The sequence below is a fragment of the Carassius carassius genome, chromosome 24 (assembly GCF_963082965.1).
Source record: "Carassius carassius chromosome 24, fCarCar2.1, whole genome shotgun sequence".
Lineage (NCBI taxonomy): Eukaryota > Metazoa > Chordata > Actinopteri > Cypriniformes > Cyprinidae > Carassius > Carassius carassius.
In genome coordinates this window covers 19,970,137-19,994,790 of record NC_081778.1, presented here as the reverse complement: position 1 = coordinate 19,994,790, position 24,654 = coordinate 19,970,137, and the positions used below count along the sequence as shown (strand labels likewise).

Here is a 24,654-nt window from a genome sequence, read left to right as displayed (position 1 = left end):
TGCGGATATGAAAATGCTGGAAAAGACAGGACTGTAGGTGTTTGGGTGATGTCCATGAGAAGCGCTCTGCTGGTGGGCGGTACTTACGGTCAGACTCTCGATCTGACGCAGTGTATCCCGACGCTCAGCATCCTTCAGCGCGCGCAGCATCCGACAACGGCCTGGATCGGACCAGACACGAGGACATCGCTTATCGTAGAGATGTAGCCGCGAATCATCTTCATTATATCAGCTAAACGAGGAACCGTCGACATTTATTGTTTATTTCACGCCTGTCATCCTGATCGCATTGCGCCCAACCCTAAAAATGACTGAGATCACTGAAATACGTGCAGCATACGGTGAGTATAGCGCAGGCCTGAGCACATCCCGACACGCCTGAAATATGATTATTACTACGCATTATGGATACACCTGACCTGGTTAAGATAGCACTAATTTATGCTGTGTGGTTTTGGATAGTGCTTGTTGAGCTTCTTAAATCAAGACTATATAACCAAAACAATAAGCCTGTATGTTCTTTAGTCATGTAGTGATTCATTAAATTATGAATCACGTCGCCATGTTGCAAAAGTGTTTTAACGGAGTGATGCGCAGTGGATGGGAGCAGGAATGATGTGATGTCTAATCCGGACTGGACCCGAGGGCTCTTTGTTAAAAACACAAGCGCACCACTGAGATTGCAGTCTCCACCCATCTGTCCTCAAAAGCGCCAGCTAGACTGTAGGGGCTAGTTGTCACAGTGGGGAATTTATCACTAAATCTCTGTCCCAGGTTTGAGTCAAAAGCACAATTATGCAAATTTGTGTTTTCTCTAGCAGTGATCGTCCGTGCTGGTTTCAATCATTATAGTCCAAAACCCTCTTATAGGAACGTTTAACCTAAAATGAATTATGTTGGTATTTGGACACCCGCATGTCCCAGTTTCAGTCCTATGGTTGTTGCAGGGATTTCTTTAAACAAAAAAACAAAAAAAAAGATTTTTAGTTGTTTTAGAATATTTCAAACCTTGTTTTTGCACACTTCAAAGCTTATTTTAATGCCCCTGTGGGCAATGGTCCTGTGGTTGAGAACCACTGGTTTAGGGTGTTTGGTTTTATAAGTGTTGGGATTAAGAGGATCTTCTCGCCCCTTTCAGATGGGATGGGGGCAATTTACAGTTTCTAATTATAGAAGTGGCATTAGGATTTTTTTGTAAATAATATTTGTATAAAACAAAATATATTGGGATTATGTTTAAAATCATTTTGTTTATTTTGAGAATTATGCAAAATTGATTTCCTCTATACTACGGCTGAATTAAAACAAATCTGTGGGAACAATTTTAGTTGAGAAGCTGTAAACGGAGTGGAACTATGTTGTCACTCTGGTTTATATATTTCACTTTTGTCACTAAACTGATATAAAACTGATATAACTTTTTAGTGCTAATGTAAAGGCAAAACTGAGTTGTGTCTCTGGGTGTGAGATAACGTGACGGAAAGAACTGTCCAGCTGGCACCACAGTCTCCACCTCTATCTGGCATGAGCATCCGGGAGACGTTTACCCTCCAGACATGCTTCTTCACCCTGCTCATTTTGGATAATGAGCAGAGTCATGTAGGATTTACACTAGGACCTTGTATAGAATCCTTTAAGACAGTATTAAGTGTAGAAAACAATTTATTTGCCTTTTTTTTTAAAGTGGATGATCTTTTGTTTGAGATACAACCAAATAATCTGTGATTACTTTTTTAATTAATTAAAAATGCTTTGGGTAACAGCTCAAACCCTATAATCAAAGACTTCTTAAATTTAATATTAAGATTTTGAAGTCAGAATAAAATGGAAATTCATACTAGCTATTTTCTTTATGCAACTTAATGGTTTTACTGTGAACAGTAACGTGATGCATCTTTTATTTTTTTATTTTTTTATTTTTGATCTCATAATCTGTCATATATGTGACCCTGGACCACAAAACCAGCCTTAAGTGTCAATTTTTCCAAACTGAGATTTGTTAGGGTATGACAATATTTGGCTGAGATACATAAAGTATATTTGAAAATCAGGAATCTGAGGGTGCAAAAAAAAAAAAATCTACGTGTTGAGAAAATTACTTTTAAATTTGTTCAAATTAAGTTTTTAGCAATGCATATTACTTATCAAAAATTAAGTTTTGATATATTTACGGTAGGAAATTTACAAAATATCTTCATGGAACTTGATCTTTACTTAATATCCTAATAATTTTTGGCATAAAAGAAAAATCAATAATTTTGACCCATACAATGTATTTTTGTCTATTGCTAAAAATATACCCCAGTGACTTAAAACTGGTTTGTGGTCCAGGGTCACAAATGTCCTGTGAAATAAAAGGTTTCTCTCTACTTCAACTATATCATGACTTAAATGGGACAAGTTAAATGTTTTTGTAGACATTTTGCTGTATTGTTCTGGAACGACGTCTCCACACTGAGGCAGGACTGGAATAGCTTGCAGTACTAGTTTCTGTCAGGGTTGGTTAATTGATTGTCTTGCCATTTTCTGGTATGGGAAAGTCCGAGCATGCATCATTTCATCATGCATCAACTCATCATCCTCACCCACAGGCAGATGTGCTTGTTTGTAATTTAGCAGATTATTTTCCCATCCTCAAGGGCGTAACATTGATAGGGCTCTTTTAGCAACCCTCACAGGTCTTTCCTTCTTGCAATCCAATCTGCGATGTTTTAACTAGCAACGACTTAATCATTAAGCTACCATCACCCTAGACAGATGTAAATCTGTTTTTTCTGATATTTGATCACTCTACTTTGTAGACACAGTCTAGACACACCTGTCAGGGCACTAAAGGAAGGTTATTTTGATTTAAATGCTGAGAAATATGTGGTACTGCAAGAATTCAGACACGGAGATGTCACTGAGAGGTCAGAAGTTTTACCCTTTTAAATGAAAAACTCAAGCAAAAGTGTGGGCATGTGTGGGTGGTGTAGGTGTCTCTGCTCTTTGTTTGCCTGTGCTTCATATGGTTGATATGTGTCTATGCCCCATGGGATGTTTCCAGGTAATTGGAGCAGCTGTTTTTTTTCGGAGCCTGCCAAGTCTTGCATCATCTAGCAAGTGGGGAGAAGGTCTTTGTCTGGGGTTGGGTGAGAGTGATGGAGCAAAGAACAACAGACTGGGTGGAGCGCTGGCAAATATCTTTTTCTGTCTGCCTCACGCTGTTAATTTTGGCTGAAGCTCCATCATGCTGTGTTCTTTCTGGGCTGTGATGACTTTTGCTTCCTTTTTTTAATCTTTGTCTTCCTTCACCATAGGGCTGTATGATTATTGTATCGATTATTCCCTAGAAATCTTAATTGCGATTATTTTACGATTATCAAAATTTACACTCAATGGTATTTCCCATATTTATAAACATCTTTGCTTATAAACAAGCATAGCAAAAAAAAACAAAAAACTGCACACTATCTATGCAAAAAAAATTATTTAATGATTATGTTTCGGTCGCATGACCTTCATCAGGAATTTATTTTTTTTTTCAAACAAAAAATGGTCTTTGTTTCCTACGCACCAGTCTGTTGCCGTCAGGTGTGCGGAGTTTAATTGTTATATAAACATCTGCATGCCATATTTCTATATTCACATAAATAAGCTGAAAACACTAACTGAAAAAAACTTTTATTGTTACATTGGTCTTAAATCATCAACAAGTACACAAACACTCCCCCACAGTAAGTGTTTCCTTTATCTTAGTCTTAATTTTACTCAAAGACAGAAATCTTCAGTAAATAAACTGTCCTTCAGTCTTCTATCATTTACTGTGCGTGCAATTGTTTTTATTTATTTTATATCAAAAAGTTTCAGTTGGTAGGAAGAGGTCTCATATGTCCATCAAAACTCTGGCATATTTGTTTCCAAAAAGATGCCTTTAAACAACATCTGTAATGTAGCGTACCATTAAATGCATTTACATTCCAAAGACAAACACACTGATATTTTGTAGCTGGGGTGTTGCAGAGTGAGACCGGAAGCAACCGTCTCAGTGTGGGATGATTGTGTTCCTCTGCATCTGCGGGTGGAGTGGGCATGAAGTAGGTATAAAGCGAGTCTGCTGTGGGTTTGTCAGTGTCTGAATGTTCAGAGCTGTTGTGCTTTCACCATCTAGCTCGAGAAAGACTGTGGTTTTATCTTTTACGATTTAAGCTTGCGAACATTTCCAGGTAGGAATATGCTTTGGGTAAATGTAGACAGACGTGACCTAGTTGTTCATCAGTCAGTTTACTCTTGTGTCTCTGTTTTTCTCTTTTAGATATGTCCCCAGTGCTTGCGGGGTTTATCGGTGCTGGTGTGTTGGTCGTTGCAGTCATTGCAGTAATCTTTGTGTGGACTTGCTGTCAAAAACATTACAACAGGACGAACTACAAGCTTCACGGAATCCAATCTGAACAAAGTGATCCTCTCACAGACCCTCCGTACAGGTTTATTCACATGTTGAAAGGAATGAGCATCTACCCCGACACGCTTACCAGCAGCAAGAGGATCATACGAGTGGCACGCCAGGCCCGATCCCAGACCACCGATGGGGCTCAAAGCAACAATGGCCGCCCAGTGGAGCTCATAGATATGGACTCGGCAGCAGAAAGTGGCCTGCTGGGAGAGAAACAAATGCAGATGAGTCTTGGGGAAAGTGGCCATGAGGTCCCCAAGCTGGAGAGGGAATTTTCCATGTGTGCTGATCACTGCTGTCTGGACAGCAGCTCTGCTAGCAGCAGTCAGACCTCCAGTACTACGGTTTCCAACACGGCTACACCCTTCACCCCTGCAGATGAGCCCAGCCGAGGAGATCTCAGCATTGCAATCGACTATATCTTCCCCAAGAAGGCATTGGTGGTCACCATCCTTGAGGCTCGGGGGTTACAGGCAGTGGAAGGCCAGGCGGGCAGCGCCGACCCCTATGTGAAGATGACCATTCTCCCAGAGAAGAAACATCGCGTTAAGACTCGGGTCCTGAGGAAGACTCTGGAACCTGTGTTTGATGAGACCTTTACATTTTATGGCGTGCTATACAGCTCCCTGTCAGATCTCACTCTGCACTTCCTGGTGCTGAGCTTTGACCGGTTCTCACGAGACGATGTGATCGGGGAGGCGGTGGTTCCTCTGGCAGGTGTGGACCCGAGTACAGGCCGGGTCCATATTACGCAACAGATCACAAAGAGAAGCATGCAGGTGAGAAAGAGCATAACACACACACACACAAACCATACATATAAGCCACCAACTCAGTCCATCTAATTCAACCTAGTTCAAATTTTGATTTTTTTATTACATTTCATAGCACAATGCAATGCATTATAAAGTGCTTTATACATGGAGCGTGAAAAAAGATTGAATGCAAGAATAAGAAATGTTTTTTTATAATTATTATTATTTATAGTATATATTGTAAAAATTGTAAAAGCATATTTATAACAATGTAATAATAACAAGAAATGTGTTGGCACTGTGTGACTGATTCATCTGGGGTCTTTTTATAAGTCTGACACTTGTATGAGCTCAGCACTGAATCATTGTGCATCACTGTCTCATCCTCCTACTGAAGTTTGGAGTCATTGATAAATGTGCGTATCCTCCTGCTCACTGAGTGGGTTTAGAGGATGCGTAGACAATCCAGTTGGCACGTACATGAAAGCCTCCTTCTGCCTCCACACAGAACCCAAGCTCTGAAGGATGAGCTGCGAAGATTAACAGGAAACAAGTTATTAACAAGTCATCAGTCCACTCATTGTTTACTTATTATTAATGCATCTGATCAGTTTCTTTGCTAATACACCATGTGCTGAATAGCTACTATCACATTATCACTTACCTGCTTGTTCTGCAGTTCTTCCATCAAGTACTGTAGAGGTACATTGAGAACCCAGGGATATTCTTACATGTATTGTAATGTTGATTCAGGCCAAAGAGGTCTATTCAATAATTATGTTGTCTTAAATACTTAAACTGGTTGTCTATTTTTAACTTTTGTGTCTGTGTATTTTTATTTCTGCAGTGCTTGAGCCGTGGAGAGCTGCTGGTCTCTCTGTCCTATCAGCCGGTTTCTCACAGACTGAGTGTGGTGGTGTTAAAAGCAAAACACCTTCCAAAATTGGACATCACTGGCCTATTTGGAAGTAATTGTACATTTTAATTCTTTTTATTTATTTATTTTTACCGCACTCATTTAAATGTTTTGGGGTCAGTACGATTTTTTTATGTTTTTAATGAAGTTTCTTATGCTCACCAAAGCTGCATTTATTTGAACAAAAATAAGTAAACCAGTAATATTATTGCAATTTTCTATTTGAATATACTTTAAAACATAATTTATTCCTGTGATGAAAATTCAGCTTTGCTATTACCCGAGTTTAATATGCTAATCCAGTGCTCAAGATAATTTTTTAAAAATACGTTCTTATTATTTAACATTTTGATATTTTTGTGAAAACTGTGATGTTTTTTTTAAAGAATAGAAAGCTCAAAAGAACAGCGTTTATTTGGAATAGATTTATGTGTAACACACTATATCTTTACTGAAAATGTTGATAAATTGCTGAATAAATGTAATTATAAAAATAAAAAAAATACAGACCCAAAACTTCTGACAGTCAAATATACACCATGAATCCTTAACAAATTACATTTTTTTTATTATAATATATGAAATGAATATGAAAATGAAAAATATAAAATGAAGAATGAAAAAGTTTATCTTATTTTTACACCTGTCTTATTTTGTGTCCTAGATCCGTATGTGAAGTTGAATGTGTTCTATGGCCACAAGCGCATTGCCAAGAAGAAAACGCATGTGAAGAAGTTCACGCTCAATCCAGTCTTTAACGAATCCTTCATCTACGATGTGCCAGCTGAGTTGCTGCCAGACATCTCTATTGAGTTCCTAGTCATGGACTTTGACCGCACTACTAAAAACCAAGCCTTGGGACGCCTGGTGCTCGGCGCAAACAGCCCCTGCCCCTCAGGAGCCACCCACTGGCAGGAGGTCTGCCAAAACCCACGACGCCAAATCTCAAAGTGGCACACGCTCAGCGAATATTAGAGCTTTACCACGCTCTCTCCACACACACGCTCAAACACAGGCTCACAGGAACCATTTAATGATAAAAGAGAGAGTTTTGGGAAAAGATGCCTTTGTTACCGTCACTACACAGAAGGTAACTGATTATCAGGAGGACTTAAAAAAACAGACTTAAGCCAACTTTTATGACATTGCTAATGCAATGATGGGCCTCGGAAATGAATCTTTTTAAAAACACAAGTACACATTTACGTTCTCGCTCAGTTGCTCACATATACACACACATACACACACCGCCTAAACACAAACATACATGATAAACGAGACCAAAATGACAAAAATATATTGACAGACTGTTAGAGGTTTATGAGGTTTGGGGTTCTTTAACTGTCCTGTAACTTAACGCATGTCTTAATGCTCCATATTTCACATCAGAACAGGACATTATGTGAATTTGTGATGCTGGCACACATTAAACAGGCTCTGTTTTTTTGAGGCATCTGATTGACGGAATTCCACATTATTTAAAGTTAGTGGAAGGTGATTGATTTGAGGGAGCTTGTGGCGAGCATTTTCTGATATGTACTGATTCTCCACTGTATGAGAAATACACTGAAGTGACACAGAGGTTGTATGATCTACGCTAAAGTATGATCTGTTCTGCTTTGGCTGGAGATGTTTCGGAGATTCCCGCTGTGTCACATTCTCCACAGCTACAAGTTGAATCATGTGATTGTACAACAATAACCCTATTGGCAGCACTCTGGGCCTGATTTATTGCTTGTGCAATGACTTCATCATGCACTTTGAGTAAATCTGGCCCTGAATAACTTAATCTGCACTGCTATGCTACAAACACACTTTGAATGTCACTGTCTGTATGAATTTCATACATCAGAGCTTCACTTCACCGTAAAAGAGTGGTTCACTGTTTCATAGATTGTACTAGCCAATTTCATTAGATGAACTTTTTAAGGTGGATTGGATTCACTTTCATTTTAAATCCTGTGTGATATAGACAAAGAGGTGTGTTTGTAGTTCGGAGCTGGAAAGCTCTGGTATATTACGGGGTCATTCTGAGCCCTTTGGTGTGATGTATGGGAAATGGAAAGATATGTAGCATTTTATAATTAGTAGTTCATAAAGTCAAGGGGGAAGATGTTCATGTTATTCTATCAGTAACAACAGTCTTTTCTTCAAGCATATCTCCTTCACCTCATGTTCACTTTTTTGTCTTACACCACTTTGTCACATCTCTCTTTTATATTGAGAACTTGTAAAGTCATGGTTTGCCAGTGTGCCTGCCGATAGCCTGCTGATTGGTGCTCCTCACTGTTAATGAGATCTGAATCTGGCATAGAGTGTACTGTTTTATATGGAGTAAGAATTAAGTTTGGGAACCAAAAATCTGAGCTGATTCCATTACAAAAAAAGAAAGAAATACTGGAAACAAATTTTCTTTAACGATTATCGCATGTGCATTTTTGGCTAACATTTATAAAAAAAAACTCAGTTTCCTGTTTTCTAAATTTCCTACACAATTTATTCAGCACAGTGCCACAACACCGCTACTGAATTTACAGTGTCAACCATGTAGTGAGCCCAGTGTAGTCCAACTGCAGAATAAATGGCTCATGATTCAGCCCTTTCATTGAATCAAACCATACAGTGTGGACTGTGTAGTACAGATACCTAACCAATAATGAGTCACACTCTTAAAAATAAAGGTGCTTCACGATGCCATAGAAGAACCTTATAGTCTAAATGGTTTCATAAAGAACCTTTGACATCTGAAGAACCTTTCTGTTTCACAAAAGGTTCTTTGTGGTGAAAGAAGGTTCTTCAGATTATAAAAAGGTAATAAAGTGATGGTTCTTTAAAGAACCTTTGACTGAATGGTTCTTTGTGGAACCAAAATGGCTCTCCTATATTTCATCAATGGGAGGAATATTTTAGAACCTTTATTTTTAAGAGTGCTGTTCTTTTTAATGAATCAAAAACATACAGCACAGTTAAGTGCAATTCCTGAAAATTAGGTCTCTAATTATTATTATTTATTTTTTTTAAACTGAATCAGAATCATTTAGCATAACCAGTATATTAGGATTCGCAAACAAATAACTCTTGACTGAGTTCTTTTTAATGTATCGAACACACAACACAATTATAGCACACTCTTAACAATGAGGGTTCTTTATTGGCATTGATGGTTCGATGAAGAACCTTAACCTTTGGTGGAAAAAGGATCTTTAGATTATTAAAATGTTCTTTACACTAAGAATGTTTTTTTCTTTTATGAAATGTTCTCTTAAAGTTTCTCTGGGGAACCAAAAATGACTCTTCTGTAACTATCCATCATAGTGACAACAATGTGTAGTTTAAAGATACATATTATGTATCTTGTTATTAGTATTTTATAAATATTAATAAAATAAATTGTTTGTTTAGTACTTTTGTCAAATATATTTAAGGTCAATTATTGGATAGCATTTTTGCTGCCTAAAAAGACTATTATAAGCATAGTTTTAACTGTACTTAATATTGAAATTAACTCATCAGTTGGCAATTAGCAATGTAATTGCATTTTCCCCAAAAATATTTTCCTTTTTAAAGTATTAAAAATAATTGTTAATCAACTGTTAAAGAATGAGAATCAGAACTGACACCAGAACATGTAAATGATACTCTTATTTCAATCTCAAGCAGGAAATGTGCCCCATCAAAGCAGAGACAATAACAGATCTGAGAAGCTCAAAATGCACAGTGGCACTTCCTATACATACATCCAAACATTCCCGATCAACTCCCCACAAATGAACTGCTAGCGGTCAGCTGGTTTTATGGCACATGGTTTGTCTGTCATAGAGATATTAGATTCTAAACTGTAATTCTGGATGGAAAAATGCTTCTTTCCATTCATGCTTCTTACATGCTCAAGCAACACTCCCTGTATAAAAGCGCACCCTATCCAAAAAATAAAAAGGAAATATATTAAAAGATTCAATCCATGTGACAAACAATACACAAAAACAGCAACAGATTAAAGGATTTTAAAAAAAATTGTGACCTATACACGATCACTTTGGTGTTCAAAAATGAATTTGCAGGACACTTCAATATGTTGTATTCATGCAAACTAAAAAAAATATCTTGTGAATATTTGACATATACTGTACTGCAAAATGCTGTGAGATCTCTGCTAATGTTACACACCCACCGTATGTTAGTGTTCGTAACACCCACTGAATGTGCAAAATAAACGTGATACACAATTGAATTGTCTCTCCTAGTATATTTTCACTCCAATATTATTTGAAATTTTTTAAAATGTGCTTCTTGGTTGATATGGGTCGAACAAAATTAAGAACCTTTGGAAAATCTAAATATTAAATGCCAGTATTACAGTTTTTCTCAATTGCTTTGGCACATTTTTCGAAACAATCTCTAAACTGTGAGTGCAAATGTCACAACTGTTTGCAGGAACTTCAAAACTTTATAGCATGTCTGCAAAATGTAGTTACTCACCCAAAACATTTAATTCATGCTTCAAAACCTAGTTATTGTGTCAATAATTTGGCCAAGGCCACTAAAATCTAAAGTATTTTTGTCATTGTGTTACCCACACTGGTCAAAATATTTAGTTGTTTTTTCACCAACAGTCAACCATGAAAATTAAAGGTTTAAACAAAAATCTCATATTTGTTGAGAAAAGTCAATAGTATGTAGAAAAAAAAAAATCTATGAACATTTGTATTTTTACAGTGTTTATTTTTGTACTTCATGTGTATAGACACAATACAAGTGCATTTACTGTACATGTAAAGTAACTGACAAGAGTAACAAGATTTCACTTTACATTTCATATTTGTGTATTACCACAAATACACAAACAACAAATAACATTCATGGGGGAAAAAAAACAAACAAATTATTCTTGGTGGACATCTTGTCGCTCACGTTGGTCAGACCAAAGATTTTCATCAACATCACATCTGATGTTTTCCATTGCCACACACCGTGGAAAAAAATCTCCTTGAATGCCGCACCCATCCCCTGCAATGGTCAGCTGTGATGTCCTCACATGCAGCATTCATGGCATCCAACAAAGACATCTGATTTTGTGGTCTATGATCAAACACTTTCCACCTCCATGCTGAAAAAAACTCTATTGGATTTAAGAATGGAGAGTATGGTGGAAGGAATTCCACTGTTATCCTTTCATGTGCAGCAAACCAGTCCCTAACACTGTTGGTTCGGTGGAAGCTGACATTATCCCAGACAACAACATAATTAGGCAAATGTGGTCTAACTAAACCTCTTTCTTGTTCTGGAATCAGGTCTCTGTAAAGTGCATTTAGGAAGGCCAGGAGAAGCTGGGTATTATAGGGCCCAATGTGTGGAATGTGTGCTCACACCGTTCTCTGAAATGGCAGCACACATTGTAATATTGGCCCCACGTTGGCCTGGTGTGTCAATTGTGGCTCGGTGTCCAATGAGACTGCGACCACGTCTCCGGCCTTTGGACAGATTAAACCCAGCCTCGTCCACAAAAACAAGAATGTGGGTCGTTTCATGTACTTCTAACTCCATGATTCTCTATGAAGAAACACAGAAAAAAATGTAACAGTAAATGTATTTTCTTATGGGTTTCTGAAACTTACAGTAAAGTAATACAGGCATCTTAGAAAACCCGGAAAACTCACTAAGTGCACACCAATGGTTTACCTGGACATACTGGTACCGCAACGCCTTGACTCTTTCACTGTTCCTCTCAAATGGCACCTTATAGAGCTGTTTCATAGTCATCTGATGTCTTTTTAAAACTCTGTCTATGGTGGAAATGCTGACAGAATTTATATTTGCAAAGACATTGTCATTTATGATTGCACTTTGGATCTCTCTTAGCCTGATGGAATTGTTGGCTATGACCATGTTGCAAATTTCTTGTTCTTGTTAAATAGTGCTGCTCTGCCACCAGCACGAGGTTGTCGTGCAGTTCTATAGAATAAACAAATAGACTTGCATTTAACTTTACAATATTGTTGTTTATACTGTAAAAATACTTACATACTGTAAAACAAAAAAAAACATATGTACCTGTTTTCCCTACGAAAGGTTTGCACAATTGATGACACTGTGGACCTGTTTACATTAGGCTGTACTCTTCGACCAGCCTCTTCCATTGTAAAACCACGATTTATGACATGATCCACTAGTGTGGCTCTGATTTCATCAGAGACTCTGACTCTTCTATTTCCACCTCTTCCTCGATTATTTCTTCCTCTACCACCACCAAATATTCTTACACGCCTTCCAATTGCTCTTCCACGAGCATGTAGCTGCAGTTCAGGGTTGTGAACGTCCTCCATTCTCGAAAACTTCTACAGCAGTGATTGTACTGTGGGCAATCTACATATATATATATATATACTCCCAAAGTTGATTGGTTAAATGGTTAAATGGTTGATTCATATTAGAGGTAATTTGCAATTAGATTGCGAATGCAATTAGAGGTCATGTGCCAATTTAGCAGACATTACAAATAATATTTTAGAATATACATTCATGTATACTAATTATGATAATTGAATAGATCGTTTTGAATGTTATGGCTTACACAATAAAAAAAATATCTGAGAAGTTCTGAAGTGTTTGACAGTGTAAGTGAGAATCGAGTCATCAGTTTTGATCAACAAGCCATATGCAATTATTTGTTGTCCAAACTGCAGACAGTTGTATATACTCTTTGCACACATGTGCCAAAGCATTTGCATTTTGCTCAACTCAATAAGAAATTCCAATCTGATGTGAAAAAGAAGTGAATTGTTCAGAGATCTGAACTTAATGTTTTGGGAAATAAAAAAATAATTTGAGAACTGAGCCAAAGCAATTGAGAAAAACTGTAAGGTTTTCTTAATGTAAATGAATGGTATTGAAGCTAAACCAAAACAAATATCTGTGGTACAGTATGAGCAGTGACATCAATTAAAATGAAATATTTTACACCAGTTACTAAATTACCCAGGAGGGGTTCTTTTGTCTCCCACTTATATCACTGATGAAATTATTGATAGTTAAAAAATTCTGATATTTAAATGTTATCATCAAACATGTTTGACTAGGAAATGAAAAAATACAGAAGTTTCATGGCAAGTCTGAGAAATTCCCCAGGCTCAAATGATTGTTTACACTTATTAAAAAGTCCAGTTTACTGAGTCATTTTTTAAGTTGGGAAATGAGGCAAATTGATATTAGACTACATGACTCTCCAAAGAGGGCCTTTGTGAAGGGTTTCAGTTATGACTTGGCAACGTAAGATGACCCTAATATACTTCATCTCCAATGAAAGACTGATTTTCTTGGAAGAAACCTCAAGCTTTAAGCTAGACCGTGCTTCCTCATTCAATTTCTGAATCAGAACAGGAATGCTGATATAAAATGGGGCTGAACACCCATTAAACTTTTGAACTGTGACATTAGAATCATAACAGACTACTATCTGACTAGACTCTCTGTATACATCACAAGTTTAAGTGACATTTAGGTTACATTCTTTGAGATTAGTTCAATTTATACAATCATACAACTCTACTTGACTGTAGAGTTCACAATAAAGATCTCCATTGATATACAATTGTCCTTCAACAGATTTGAAAGAATAAAGATGGTATAAATGATGATACCCCATGCATGTCCTAGACTATTTTTCATCTGAATCAATGCAAGCAAGTCGAAGCGTATATGTGAGAAATGTCATATATGAGAAACAGACACAATCACACAGTCCTACAACTGTCTTTGTCTCTGTTAGGTAAACCAACAAGCTAGCAAAAACGCCATGAAAATGTCTCGGCATACGTGGATTGGCCGCACCCTAAATGAGGGGCATCACATGCATCTACCATGAAAAATGACAAAACCATCCAACCAATCCCTCATTTCAGACACAGCAGACAAGGATTGAGACCTAATATAAAGGGCAAATCTAGTAGGTTTATAATAAAGATATTTTTATTTCTACATTTTACCATTTCAAAGGACTCGCTCATTCATCTTAAAGGTAAGAACTGATGTTGTTTTGACCGTTCATGACATTCTGCATACCGTCTACTTTATAATAACCAAAAGCATGACAAACGCACAATTTGTAGTCACATAACCACTCTCAGTAACTGGTTTATTGTAAAACATTTTTACAATCTTAATAAATAAATGTCATTAAAAATACATCATTTTTATTACAACATTTGTGCAACATTTTAAATGTATAGATGACGACCAAAGAGTATCTGAGAGAGATTGATCATTTTGGTTTACTGTAACATAAACATATACAGGTGCTTAACATATCCTTTAGAGTCCTGAATTAGGATCAGTTTCCCTTGCATCTGATTATTATAGATAATGAAGGCATGCATGACCTGAAGAATTGGAGACTTTATCAGTGGTCTGTTTCAAATGCACACAAGCTTTACAAGTCTAGTATCATGTCTGTTATTCACCTTAAAATACATTTTCTATTTATTTCTCTCACAACACCATTTTAGACCATTTTATTAAAGCAGATCATAAATGTGTTTTTGTTGTGATTATCTTTAATATGATTGTTTATTCAGATATAGTTTTTTTTTTCAGGTAAGCTCAGTACTGACTTCCACTGGGATCTGTGAGAGTGAATCTGAATTAAACAGATTTTATATTATAAATGGGCCTGTGGGAATGCTTTGATCAGATTTGACACAGATGGATATTATTCCAAGAGATAACATTCTGAAGAACCCTTTGATCTGGTGATTCCATTTTATCTTTAGATATGTTTGAGAGACTTCAAAAACATTTTAAAATACATGTTTTAGGATGGTTTCGCTGCTTTTGGATGAAGGCCTGGGGCCATTATACCTTACATGACATTTCAGGGGCACCAGAGATTAAATGACAGATTCTAAACCACTTTTTTGACACTTTTTTATCCCATAATATTGTTCACTGAAAGAATGTTTCTCAAATATACCTCAGATAATAATTAAAAATAAACTAGTATTCAGTGCATGTTTTTTTTTTTTATAACGTGTGTCTAAAAGTCACAGTATTTGATCACCGTAATTTTTAAGGCTTCAAGACAGACTTCTATCCCCCCCATATTCTATACTTTACTCTTTGAATGGTAGATCATTTTGGCCTTTGTGGTTTTAATGCTTAATGAAATTTCTACAGCAAGGGTTTCTAACATAGAGTGATATTGTCTTGTGACATCAGCTGACTTGGCATGGGTAGGTCAAATATTGAATCCAGAACAGAATTGACATAGTTGAAATTAAATGACACTGTCAGAACTATGAAGAAGAAATAAAAATAACTGAAATCCTCCACATCATAAGTCGCTTTGGATAAAAGCGTCTACTAAATGCATAAATGTAAATGTAATCATACTTGAATGTTTTATGTTCTGCTTCCAGAGCACAAAGAAGACATGTCTAAAACAAAAAACAGTGAGGTGAGTTTTCTTGCAGGGTCACTCCACACTGTTCATCTATTGCATCATTACCATGTTTAATAAGACACTGACTTGCCTGTGCAGGGGAATGTGCTAAAGCGTGTGGCGAAACTACCACTCATCAGCTCAGCGCTGCAGCAGGCCACTTCTGTCTACATGGGCGTGAAAGGTCGTTACCCGCTGCTCAGGTTTGTAGGAGGTGTAGCAGAGCTAGGTGTCCGTAGTGCATCCACAGCAGCCCTGAAACAAGCAGCACCTCTGCTACAGAACCTAGAACCAGAAAGTGAGTTCCTCCTCATATGGTATCTCTAACAACATAAACCTAGAAAAATCAAAAATGTCCAATGGAAATCAAATACTTGTCAGGACATCAATGGATAAAAGAAAGAGATACACTTCTAAAACATTTAACAAAATACATGATGTTTTAAGGGTGATCATTGTGATTTCATTGTATGTCTGCCTTTGCAGTTGAGGCAGTAAACAGTTTTGCACTGGTGGGTTTAGAGCAGCTAGAGAAGCTTTTCCCGATTCTCCACCAGCCCACAGATGAGGTGAGTGTGTGAGAGAGGGGAAGGAACTGCAGCAACAGTTGTTTATCGCAGCTGCCACATTTTGGCTGTCTGGTAAAAGCACATTTATTTGAACAAAATTAGTTGATTTAATGATTTAAATTACAATTATCATATTATATATTTTAAATCATTTAAATAAGTAATTAGACTTTAAGTATTTAAATTGAACTATTATTATTATCTTTTTGGACATACACAAAAGAATTTTTTTTTTTTTTTACGTTATTTTTTAAAATGACCTTCAGTATATATGAGTTTGCCTTTTGACCTTAATAGTGTAAGCAGTTACTTAAAAATAAATAAATAAATAAATAAATAAAAAACATTAAGAGAATTAAAAGGGCAAGAAGACTGTATTGCTATCATTTTTTATTTATGGATATTTAACTTATTGTTATGATTAATCTTTAACTTATAACCGCATCAGAAGCCTTATACTAATGTTTTGTCTGTGTGCATTAGTCATTTTTAAGGCTGATGCTTATGTTTTACATATATATATATACATTAATCTTATGTACAAATAATGACAGTAGGCCTATTTGTTTCATCAGTGTTTGCGTCACTGAACGGAAAACGTTGTTGTTAGTTGACTTTCATGCGTCTTTGACTGTTTCGGTTATCGAGACACTGTAATGTGAAGAATAAAAAAGGTTGACTGTTACTTTTTACGGTTACTGTTACTCATCAGCTTGCCTTCTCTTCCCTCAGGCGGTTGCTGATCTGAAAGACGCTTTCTTCTCGAGGCTGGACGATGCGCAGTCTCGAGTGAATGATGAGCTGGACAGAGCCGTGGACAGATGGGATAAACTGAAACAGCTAAGCTCGCGCCTCCTGGCGGAAGCTCAAGAGTCAGCAGCAGGGCGAGTGATCAGCGCGGGTCTGGATGAGCTCATCACGCAGTCAGAGGCGGCAGTGGCCTACTATCTACCTCTGCCACCCACGCTGCGTACGAAAATCAAACAGGCTCTGACCACACAGGGAGACGCATATTTTTTTGTCTGAAATTATCATGAAACAACCACTTAAAGAAATGTTTTAAAAATACGTACACAGGACTTAACCATAAGGGGGCGCAAATGTTCTTCTGTTTTGATAGTCGTTTGGCACCATCTCACTTTCAGAGGGATTTAGACAAACATTTAATAATAACATAGGCTAATATTTTAGCAAATTAGATATATTTTTTACACTAAGAGTTCAGTTTTAGACTGATTATAACCTCTTTCAGTTGAATTATGAGTAATAGAGGTTTTTTTTTTTTAATCACAACCACTGTGCACGTTCTCGTCTTGCAGGTCTTGAGTGGGAGAGAAGAGTGCTGAGCTATGAAGATGAAGATAATGATGATGATGAAGAAGAGCCTCGAATGTGGACACGTATCCGTAGCCTGTTGTTGTGTCTGTACCTTCAACTGTACCACAGACTTACGAAGCTGAGAGAAAGACTAGACAGCGTTTTGCAGATGCTGGGGGCGGCTGCTGAAACGGTAGGCCCTGTTTAGAAAAGTAAATGGCTAAATCTTTGACCTTATCTTAACTAAATGCTTGGCCAAATGTTCATAAAGTCGTAGTGACTATTTGAGGATGGTACAAATATTCTTTTTCCAAACTAACTGCATCAACCAGTTTCTCAGTGGCTCCAAAAATCCACGTTATCAAGTCCTGAAACATGATCACTGGTAAATGGGGAACCATTTTTATATGCCAATTTAATAATTTTCATATTTTAAAATAAATGTTTTTATTTTACTTTCCTAAATGTAGTGGGGGGGGGGGTACTTGGGCCCTTCAAAAGAGACCAGGTTTAGCTTAAAACTACTACTAAAGTACTAAAAATACTTGAAATAATACAATTATTTTTTATTTCAGCCAGTTGCCAAACTGAAGTTTAACTTTATATACTAAAATAACTACAAGTTACATTTATTAAAGCTATATAGACATAATAATAAAAAACCTTGACAAAAACAACAAAATAATTAAATGAGAATGAAAAGAGTGAATTAAATGAAAATGAAAACAGAAAATATGTACTAAAATAACACTGAAGGGCACCCAGGATAATGAGGACGTGAGTCATGAGTCAGTAATGGAGAGTGGTATGTTAAGATTAAATCACAAAATAAATATAGATGCAGACATGTCTGGGTGAGAGATTCAACCATGTACACTGACAGGATGATATCGGCAGGGAGTGCCCCCTCAGAGCATCCTCAAACCATAGCATATCCCCTCTTCTTGGAGTTTGAAGTTAAAATAGACAGTCTACGTGCTGCAGTACCATGCTGCAGTCATTCAACCTGCCCTGCCACCCACAGGGCTTCCTGTCTAGTCTGCAGTCTCACCCACATAGAATAAAATAACAGTAATTAACTTGTTCCAAATTAAGACCCCTGAGACACATTCAGGCAAAGGACACTGGGAAGGGGAAGGGGAGAGAACAGTTCAAGCTGTATTACAACCTGAGCTGATAACAAAATGTGTATGACCCTTTTCACACTAATCCACACCATGCCAGATTGATAACACACCTAACTGATAACACAATGTTATTTTACATTTATGTTTTTTAGTCATTTAGAAGTTGAGTAGATTCATCACTTCTGATTTGAATCACTCATTTGTACACTTCTTCATTTTAAAGTTAATGTTCAAGCTAGATAGAGACTTTGGCATCTGATAGTCTAGCATATTAGTCCTTTAGCGACTCAAAATGGCAATAAAAAGAATTGGTGAAACGTTTCTGTTTGTGTAAAAGGAAGGCAATATTTTGTTTCCCAGAAATCGAAGCTGAAATCAAGAAGTCTGGCTGCAGTGTGTTTTTGATGGAAGTGCTTGTTTAGAGAGAAGATGGTCATGATTGAGCTGGAAGCCCAGTGGGATCTAATGCTACGTGCTGTTTGGCGGTTGAGGCATTTGACTTAAACACCCACTAACTCACACAGATAACACACTCAGGATGAGGAGAACAAACATTCTGCTAGCTTTCGGGAGAATCAAGCCCTCTTTCTTTAGAAAACTGTTCTGTTTGCCAGAATTTATATATGACAGCACGTATATATATACTATTGGTTAAAAGTTTGGGGTCAGAGTTTTATTTTATAGAAATAAATACTTAATTATTGTTATATTGTTACAGAAAGTTAAATGCTCTTTATATATATATATATATATATATATATATATATATATATATATATATATATATATATATATATATATATATATATATATATTATAAATAAAAGAATCCTAATACAAATATTAAGTAGCACAGCTTTTTTCAACATTGATAATAATAGGACATGTTTCTTGAATCCCAACTCATCACATTAGAATAGTTTCTGAAGGATCATATGACACTGAACACTGGAGTAATGGCTACTTAAAACTGAGCTTTGCACTCACAGGAATATATATTATATTTTATAGTATATTATAATAGAAAACAGTTCTTTCAAATAATATTTCACAATATTAATGTTTCTGTTGTATTTCAATCAAATATGATGCATTGGTGAGCATAAGAGACTTAAAAAAACATCAAGATTTTATCAACAATAAAATTATAATAAATTGTTAATAAATTATAAATCTATAATACAAATTTGACATTGTATTTTATTTTTTATTTTATATTTTACATATTTTTTAGAAAAAAAAACAAAAAAAACATTGAAGATAACATGAAAATATCCAAAGAAAATATTTTTTCATATACATTTTATCGTCCCATCCCCCTACCCCCACCAGCATCCAAAAATTAAATTACACTGATAAAGGAGTTATTATACAAAGGCTAAGACAGACATATCCACATCTTGTCCAATAAAGAAACTGCAAAACATATATACACACATAAATCAGTAGAGTGAGAGGTACATTAATGTGTATATTTATTTGTATACAGTGGCAATATATATTTATATATAATTTTGTTTTCATTAGAAGAACTCTGGTATATATATCTTCAGATATTAACCCTAGAGTAATAATCATTACACACCATTATTATTTTCCATTTTACCACCGTTCCTAAGATTCTACTCAATACCATCAAGCATAGAGTACCCCTCAGTTCTGCCTGGTTAGACTGATGGGAAAATGTTGTTCTCGTGACCAGATAGACTCTACCTCAACTGACCTCTAGCAAACAGACAGGCTCAGACTTGTCTACCCATATGTTTAATATGGGTAGTCAAGTTTGTGTGCTGAGGATCAAAGGGTCAAGGTGGACTATTGTCTGAACAGGGTCCTTTGGTGCTTTCGCAGCAGGAGGGTGGAGAGTAATTGGGGATGAGAGCATGAAAGCCCAAATGCACTTTTTTCAAAAGAGTCTTAATTAACAAACTCTAAAGACACCCCAGAGGTCCTGGATTGCAGAAATGTGAGTGACAGATTGTGTTCTACCAAGAGTGATGCTGATCTGTCAGCAACATACATCAGTGAGACTTGGCAGCATAATGTCCTACAGTAATTCACATGTTGGTCACGTGCTGTGCAGTGAACTGGTGGCGAGGTGGGGGCCCAATGGGAATTGAGAACACAGAGGGGTCCTTCAAACTTGGCTGACCCACTTTCTTCTTCACCTAAATGAACTGACAATAAGAAGGCCCTACTGCCAAAGCAGGACTGTTTGTGCCTGTGTCTGCCAGACTGGCCAAATTAATTTGCTCTGTGTACTCACGCTCACGTTGTCTGGCAGCAGATGAAGCTCCATGTGAGAGGTTGGCTGCATGTGGCATTGGGGGCTGTGTGGACCCCATTTCCAGGCCACTAGGTTCAGCAATAAAAACGTGACTTAATTAAAGTTCCGTGTATTGCTCTTTTTAATGCCTAATGAGCTAATTTCAAGTCTGTCATTGTCACTAATTTCCTGATTAGGGATTGTTTGTCATTTGTCAGGTGGGTCTAATGCAGTTGATGGCGATGGTGGAGTCCCTGCTACAGCTGCTTCTGTCATTTTACATGAGTCAGGTGCATCGCATGGCGGAGCTGCGTTCTCTTCTCATAGCTCAGCTCACGTCAGGTATACAGGCACTGAAGGTTTTGCCCCCTGTACAGCAGATACTGGCTCTGCCTACCCAGGTGCGCACTATCATGAACGACCTACTGGAACTGGGACAGATTCTCATACAGTTGCTCATCAACACCACCCCACTCTATGACCTGGTGAGAACACACACACACACACACACACACATATACTGTACACAACCTGTTCTAATGCAAAAATTCAAAACCTTCCAAGTATATGTTCTAGTGACAAAGAACACTCTAGAATCATGTTATGTGAGCCTGGACCACAAAACCTTAATAATGTTTAATAAAATTTAATAACGGTAAAGTCTGAATAAATAAGCTTTCCATTGATGTATGGTCTTTCAGGATCGGACAATATTTGGCCCGAGATACAACTATTTGAAAACCTGAAATCTGAGGGTGCAAAAAAATATAAATATTGAGAAAATTGCCTTTAAAGTTGTCCAAATGAAGTTCTTAGCAATGCAAATTACTAATAAAAAATTAAGTTTTTATATATTTACTGTAGGAAATATCTTCATTGAACATGATCTTTATTTAATATCCAAATTATTTTTGTCATAAAAGAAAAATCAATAATTTTGACCCATACAATGTATTTTTGGCTATTGCTACAAATATAGCCCAGAGACTTAAAGCGTTAGTTCACCCAAAAATGAAAATTATGTAATTAATAACTCACCCTCATGTTGTTCCAAACCCGTAAGACCTCCATTTATCTTTGGAACACAGTTTAAGATATTTTAGATTTAGTCAGAGAGCTCTCAGTCCCTCCATTGAAGCTGTGTGTACGGTATACTGTCCATGTCCAGAAAGGTAAGAAAAACATCATCAAAGTAGTCCATGTGACATCAGAGGGTCAGTTAGAATTTTTTGAAGCATCGAAAATACATTTTGTTGCAAAAATAGCAAAAACTACGACTTTATTCAGCATTGTCTTCTCTTCCGTGTCTGTTGTGAGAGAGTTCAAAACAAAGCAGTTTGTGATATCCGGTTCGCGAACGAATCATTCGATGTAACCGGATCTTTTTAAATCAGTTCACCAAATGGAACTGAATCGTTTGTAACGGTTCTCGTCTCCAATAAGCATTAATCCGCAAATGACTTAAGCTGTTAACTTTTTTAATGTGGCTGACACTCCCTCTGAGTTCAAACAAACCAATATCCCGGAGTAATTAATTTACTCAAACAGTACACTGACTGAACTGCTGTGAAGAGAGAACTGAAGATGAACACTGAGCCGAGTCAGATAATGACTCGTTCACGAACCGCGAACCGAATATGACAAACTGCTTTGTTTTGAACTCTCTCACAACAGACATGGAAGAGAAGACAATGCTGAATAAAGTCGTAATTTTTGCTATTTTTAGACCAAAATGTATTTTCGATGCTTCAAAAAATTCTAACTGACCCTCTGATGTCACATGGACTACTTTGATGATGTTTTTCTTACCTTTCTGGACATGGACAGTATACCGTACACACAGCTTCAAAGGAGGGACTGAGAGCTCTCGGACTAAATCTAAAATATCTTAAACTGTGTTCCAAAGATAAATGGAGGTCTCACTGGTTTGGAACGACATGAGGGAGAGTCATTAATGACATAATTTTCATTTTTGGGTGAACCAACCCTTTAAGACTGGTTTGTGGTCCAGGGTCTAATATATCACTCTGTGTTCCCATAAAAACTAAATGAGTAAATCTTTGTTTCATCATAGTGTGTTGCATTAATCACATGGCCTGGTTTGTTTTCTCTCCAGGTTACCATGTAATTTTAGATTAGGTACATAATGCTTTCAAGACACTGTACAACTTAATTAAACTTCAACCACATATAAGAACTGTTATAGTCTAAATACACTTACTTTTGGTTTCAGTCTGTTTAAATGGGTTTGAAGCTCAAATCAAATTGACAATATTTGGACTTTTTGTCCGTAAATAGTTCTGCTTTCCGAAATTAGCAAAATGCATTTTAATAAAAATATATATTTTTAAAAGACTGCATAAATGTGTGCAACTCTGGTCTAACAGGTGGAGTGAGGTGAAGGTAATAGCTTTCATTTCAGTGACAATATACCATTCTAATATGTAATGGATTATCAAAATTAAAAAGAACATACTTTATCAGTAAATTATATGAAGATAATTTAAGTTGCATATTTTGAGTATCTTAAGGAAAATATACAATTACAAAAATTTCAAATGTGTCAATTACTGAAAAAAGGGGAAAAAAAGAACAAAACAAACTTTAACTAAACATTTACTAAAATGTACATTAAAATAAATGGTCAGTTACGAACAAATTACAAGCAATAGCCAAATAGCATACTTTTTTTTCTTCAGGTATGTCTAACAGTATTTAGGTATGAAATACTATAATGTTTACATTTAATATATATATATATATAGTCCTTATTAAAGCTAAAGGAGTTATTCAGTCAAGAGCAGATATGACCAGTGATTTTTTATTTATTTATTTTGTTCAATAAATATAATAAATTAACTTAATACCTTAATCAAAGTAATAGTCTTGGATTACGACTAAAAAAAACAACAACAATTCTCTCTTTGTCATTTATCTTAGTTTTATAATCTGTAATGCTCAGTGGTCGACTCCTGTTGTGTTTATTTGTGCTATATAAGTAAATGAAATGACTGATCTTTCCTCTCAGGTAAAACAGGTTTCTGATCTCGATGCAGCAAACAGTCCAATTCCAGATGAACTGCCTGAGAGTCCCTCCAGCCCTGACTCTGCAAACAGCCTCTTCTTCAAGGCCATGGACGGTGGCCCGCGTCGCCGCAGAAGCCTTCACACCGGCTCCCATCGTGGGTCTGCCAGCGGGCTTCCATCAAGCCCAGCTCTCTCCCCAACTCCTACCCCAGTCCCAGCAAATGGCCGTAAAGGCAGTTTGAAGTTAGATTCCCAGCCTTCAGGCACTCCTGAATTTGACACCCTGGCTATGCCCACCACCGATATGATCCGCCGCCGTTCCTCAGCCACCGAGGTCCTGCTGGCTCCCATTATGCAGTTAGTTACACAGAGCCAACGGGCGTTTGAGTTTCTGAGTTCTGGCCCTTCATCTGATGATCAGGTCATACCTGTGGTGGAAACCACAGAACATTAGGCTCCATTTTTCTTAAACATAAGATTTAAATATAATCAGAGCATTTAAAAGCAGATCGCTGCATCTCACAGGCTGTATTGATAATACAGCAAACATACCTTCAAACATCAATCCATACAGTGGCTTCTGTAGTAGGCCTAAAAAAACTAATCTGGTGACTAATTATTAAATAACATCATTAGCCTAGCATTCAGAATGTGTAGATGGTTTAAAAGCTAAAATAAAGCATTGTTTCAACTATGTGCATTACTTGAAATCAAAACAGTACAGATTTGTGCTCTGAAGTGCCGTTTGGATATGTAGTGCTTTTTAGCTTTGAATGCCTGTTTCTAGAAGTTGGGGCAAATAAACAACTTAA

At 36.7% G+C, this 24,654-nt stretch overlaps 2 protein-coding genes across 2 annotated transcripts; both read left to right on the top strand.

Moving 5' to 3' along the window:
- Positions 1–88: 88 nt before the first annotated feature.
- On the top strand, positions 89–7,540 carry LOC132103110 (synaptotagmin-11-like). The gene is made up of 4 exons (XM_059507948.1): positions 89–341; positions 4,295–5,211; positions 6,035–6,155; positions 6,768–7,540. Exons 1-4 carry the CDS (start codon positions 308–310, stop codon positions 7,076–7,078), a joined length of 1,383 nt encoding a protein of 460 aa, XP_059363931.1. The 5' UTR covers positions 89–307; the 3' UTR covers positions 7,079–7,540.
- Positions 7,541–13,974: 6,434 nt separating this feature from the next.
- LOC132103657 (perilipin-3-like) lies at positions 13,975–24,367 on the top strand. The gene is made up of 8 exons (XM_059508748.1): positions 13,975–14,117; positions 15,514–15,551; positions 15,636–15,834; positions 16,023–16,105; positions 16,838–17,075; positions 17,425–17,615; positions 21,034–21,300; positions 23,844–24,367. The coding sequence occupies exons 2-8, from the start codon at positions 15,528–15,530 to the stop codon at positions 24,294–24,296; spliced, it is 1,455 nt and encodes a 484-aa protein (XP_059364731.1). The 5' UTR covers positions 13,975–14,117; positions 15,514–15,527; the 3' UTR covers positions 24,297–24,367.
- The last annotated feature ends 287 nt before the right edge of the window (positions 24,368–24,654 follow it).

Coding starts and splice junctions, on each gene's coding strand:
- LOC132103657 (XM_059508748.1), top strand. CDS start 15,528: ATGTCTAAAACAAAAAACAGTGAG. Junction 15,835..16,022: donor ACAGAACCTAGAACCAGAAA/GTGAGTTCCTCC, acceptor CTGCCTTTGCAG/TTGAGGCAGTAAACAGTTTT. Junction 17,076..17,424: donor ACCTCTGCCACCCACGCTGC/GTACGAAAATCA, acceptor CTCGTCTTGCAG/GTCTTGAGTGGGAGAGAAGA.
- LOC132103110 (XM_059507948.1), top strand. CDS start 308: ATGACTGAGATCACTGAAATACGTGCAGCATACG. Junction 342..4,294: donor TGAAATACGTGCAGCATACG/GTGAGTATAGCG, acceptor TTTCTCTTTTAG/ATATGTCCCCAGTGCTTGCG. Junction 6,156..6,767: donor CATCACTGGCCTATTTGGAA/GTAATTGTACAT, acceptor TTTGTGTCCTAG/ATCCGTATGTGAAGTTGAAT.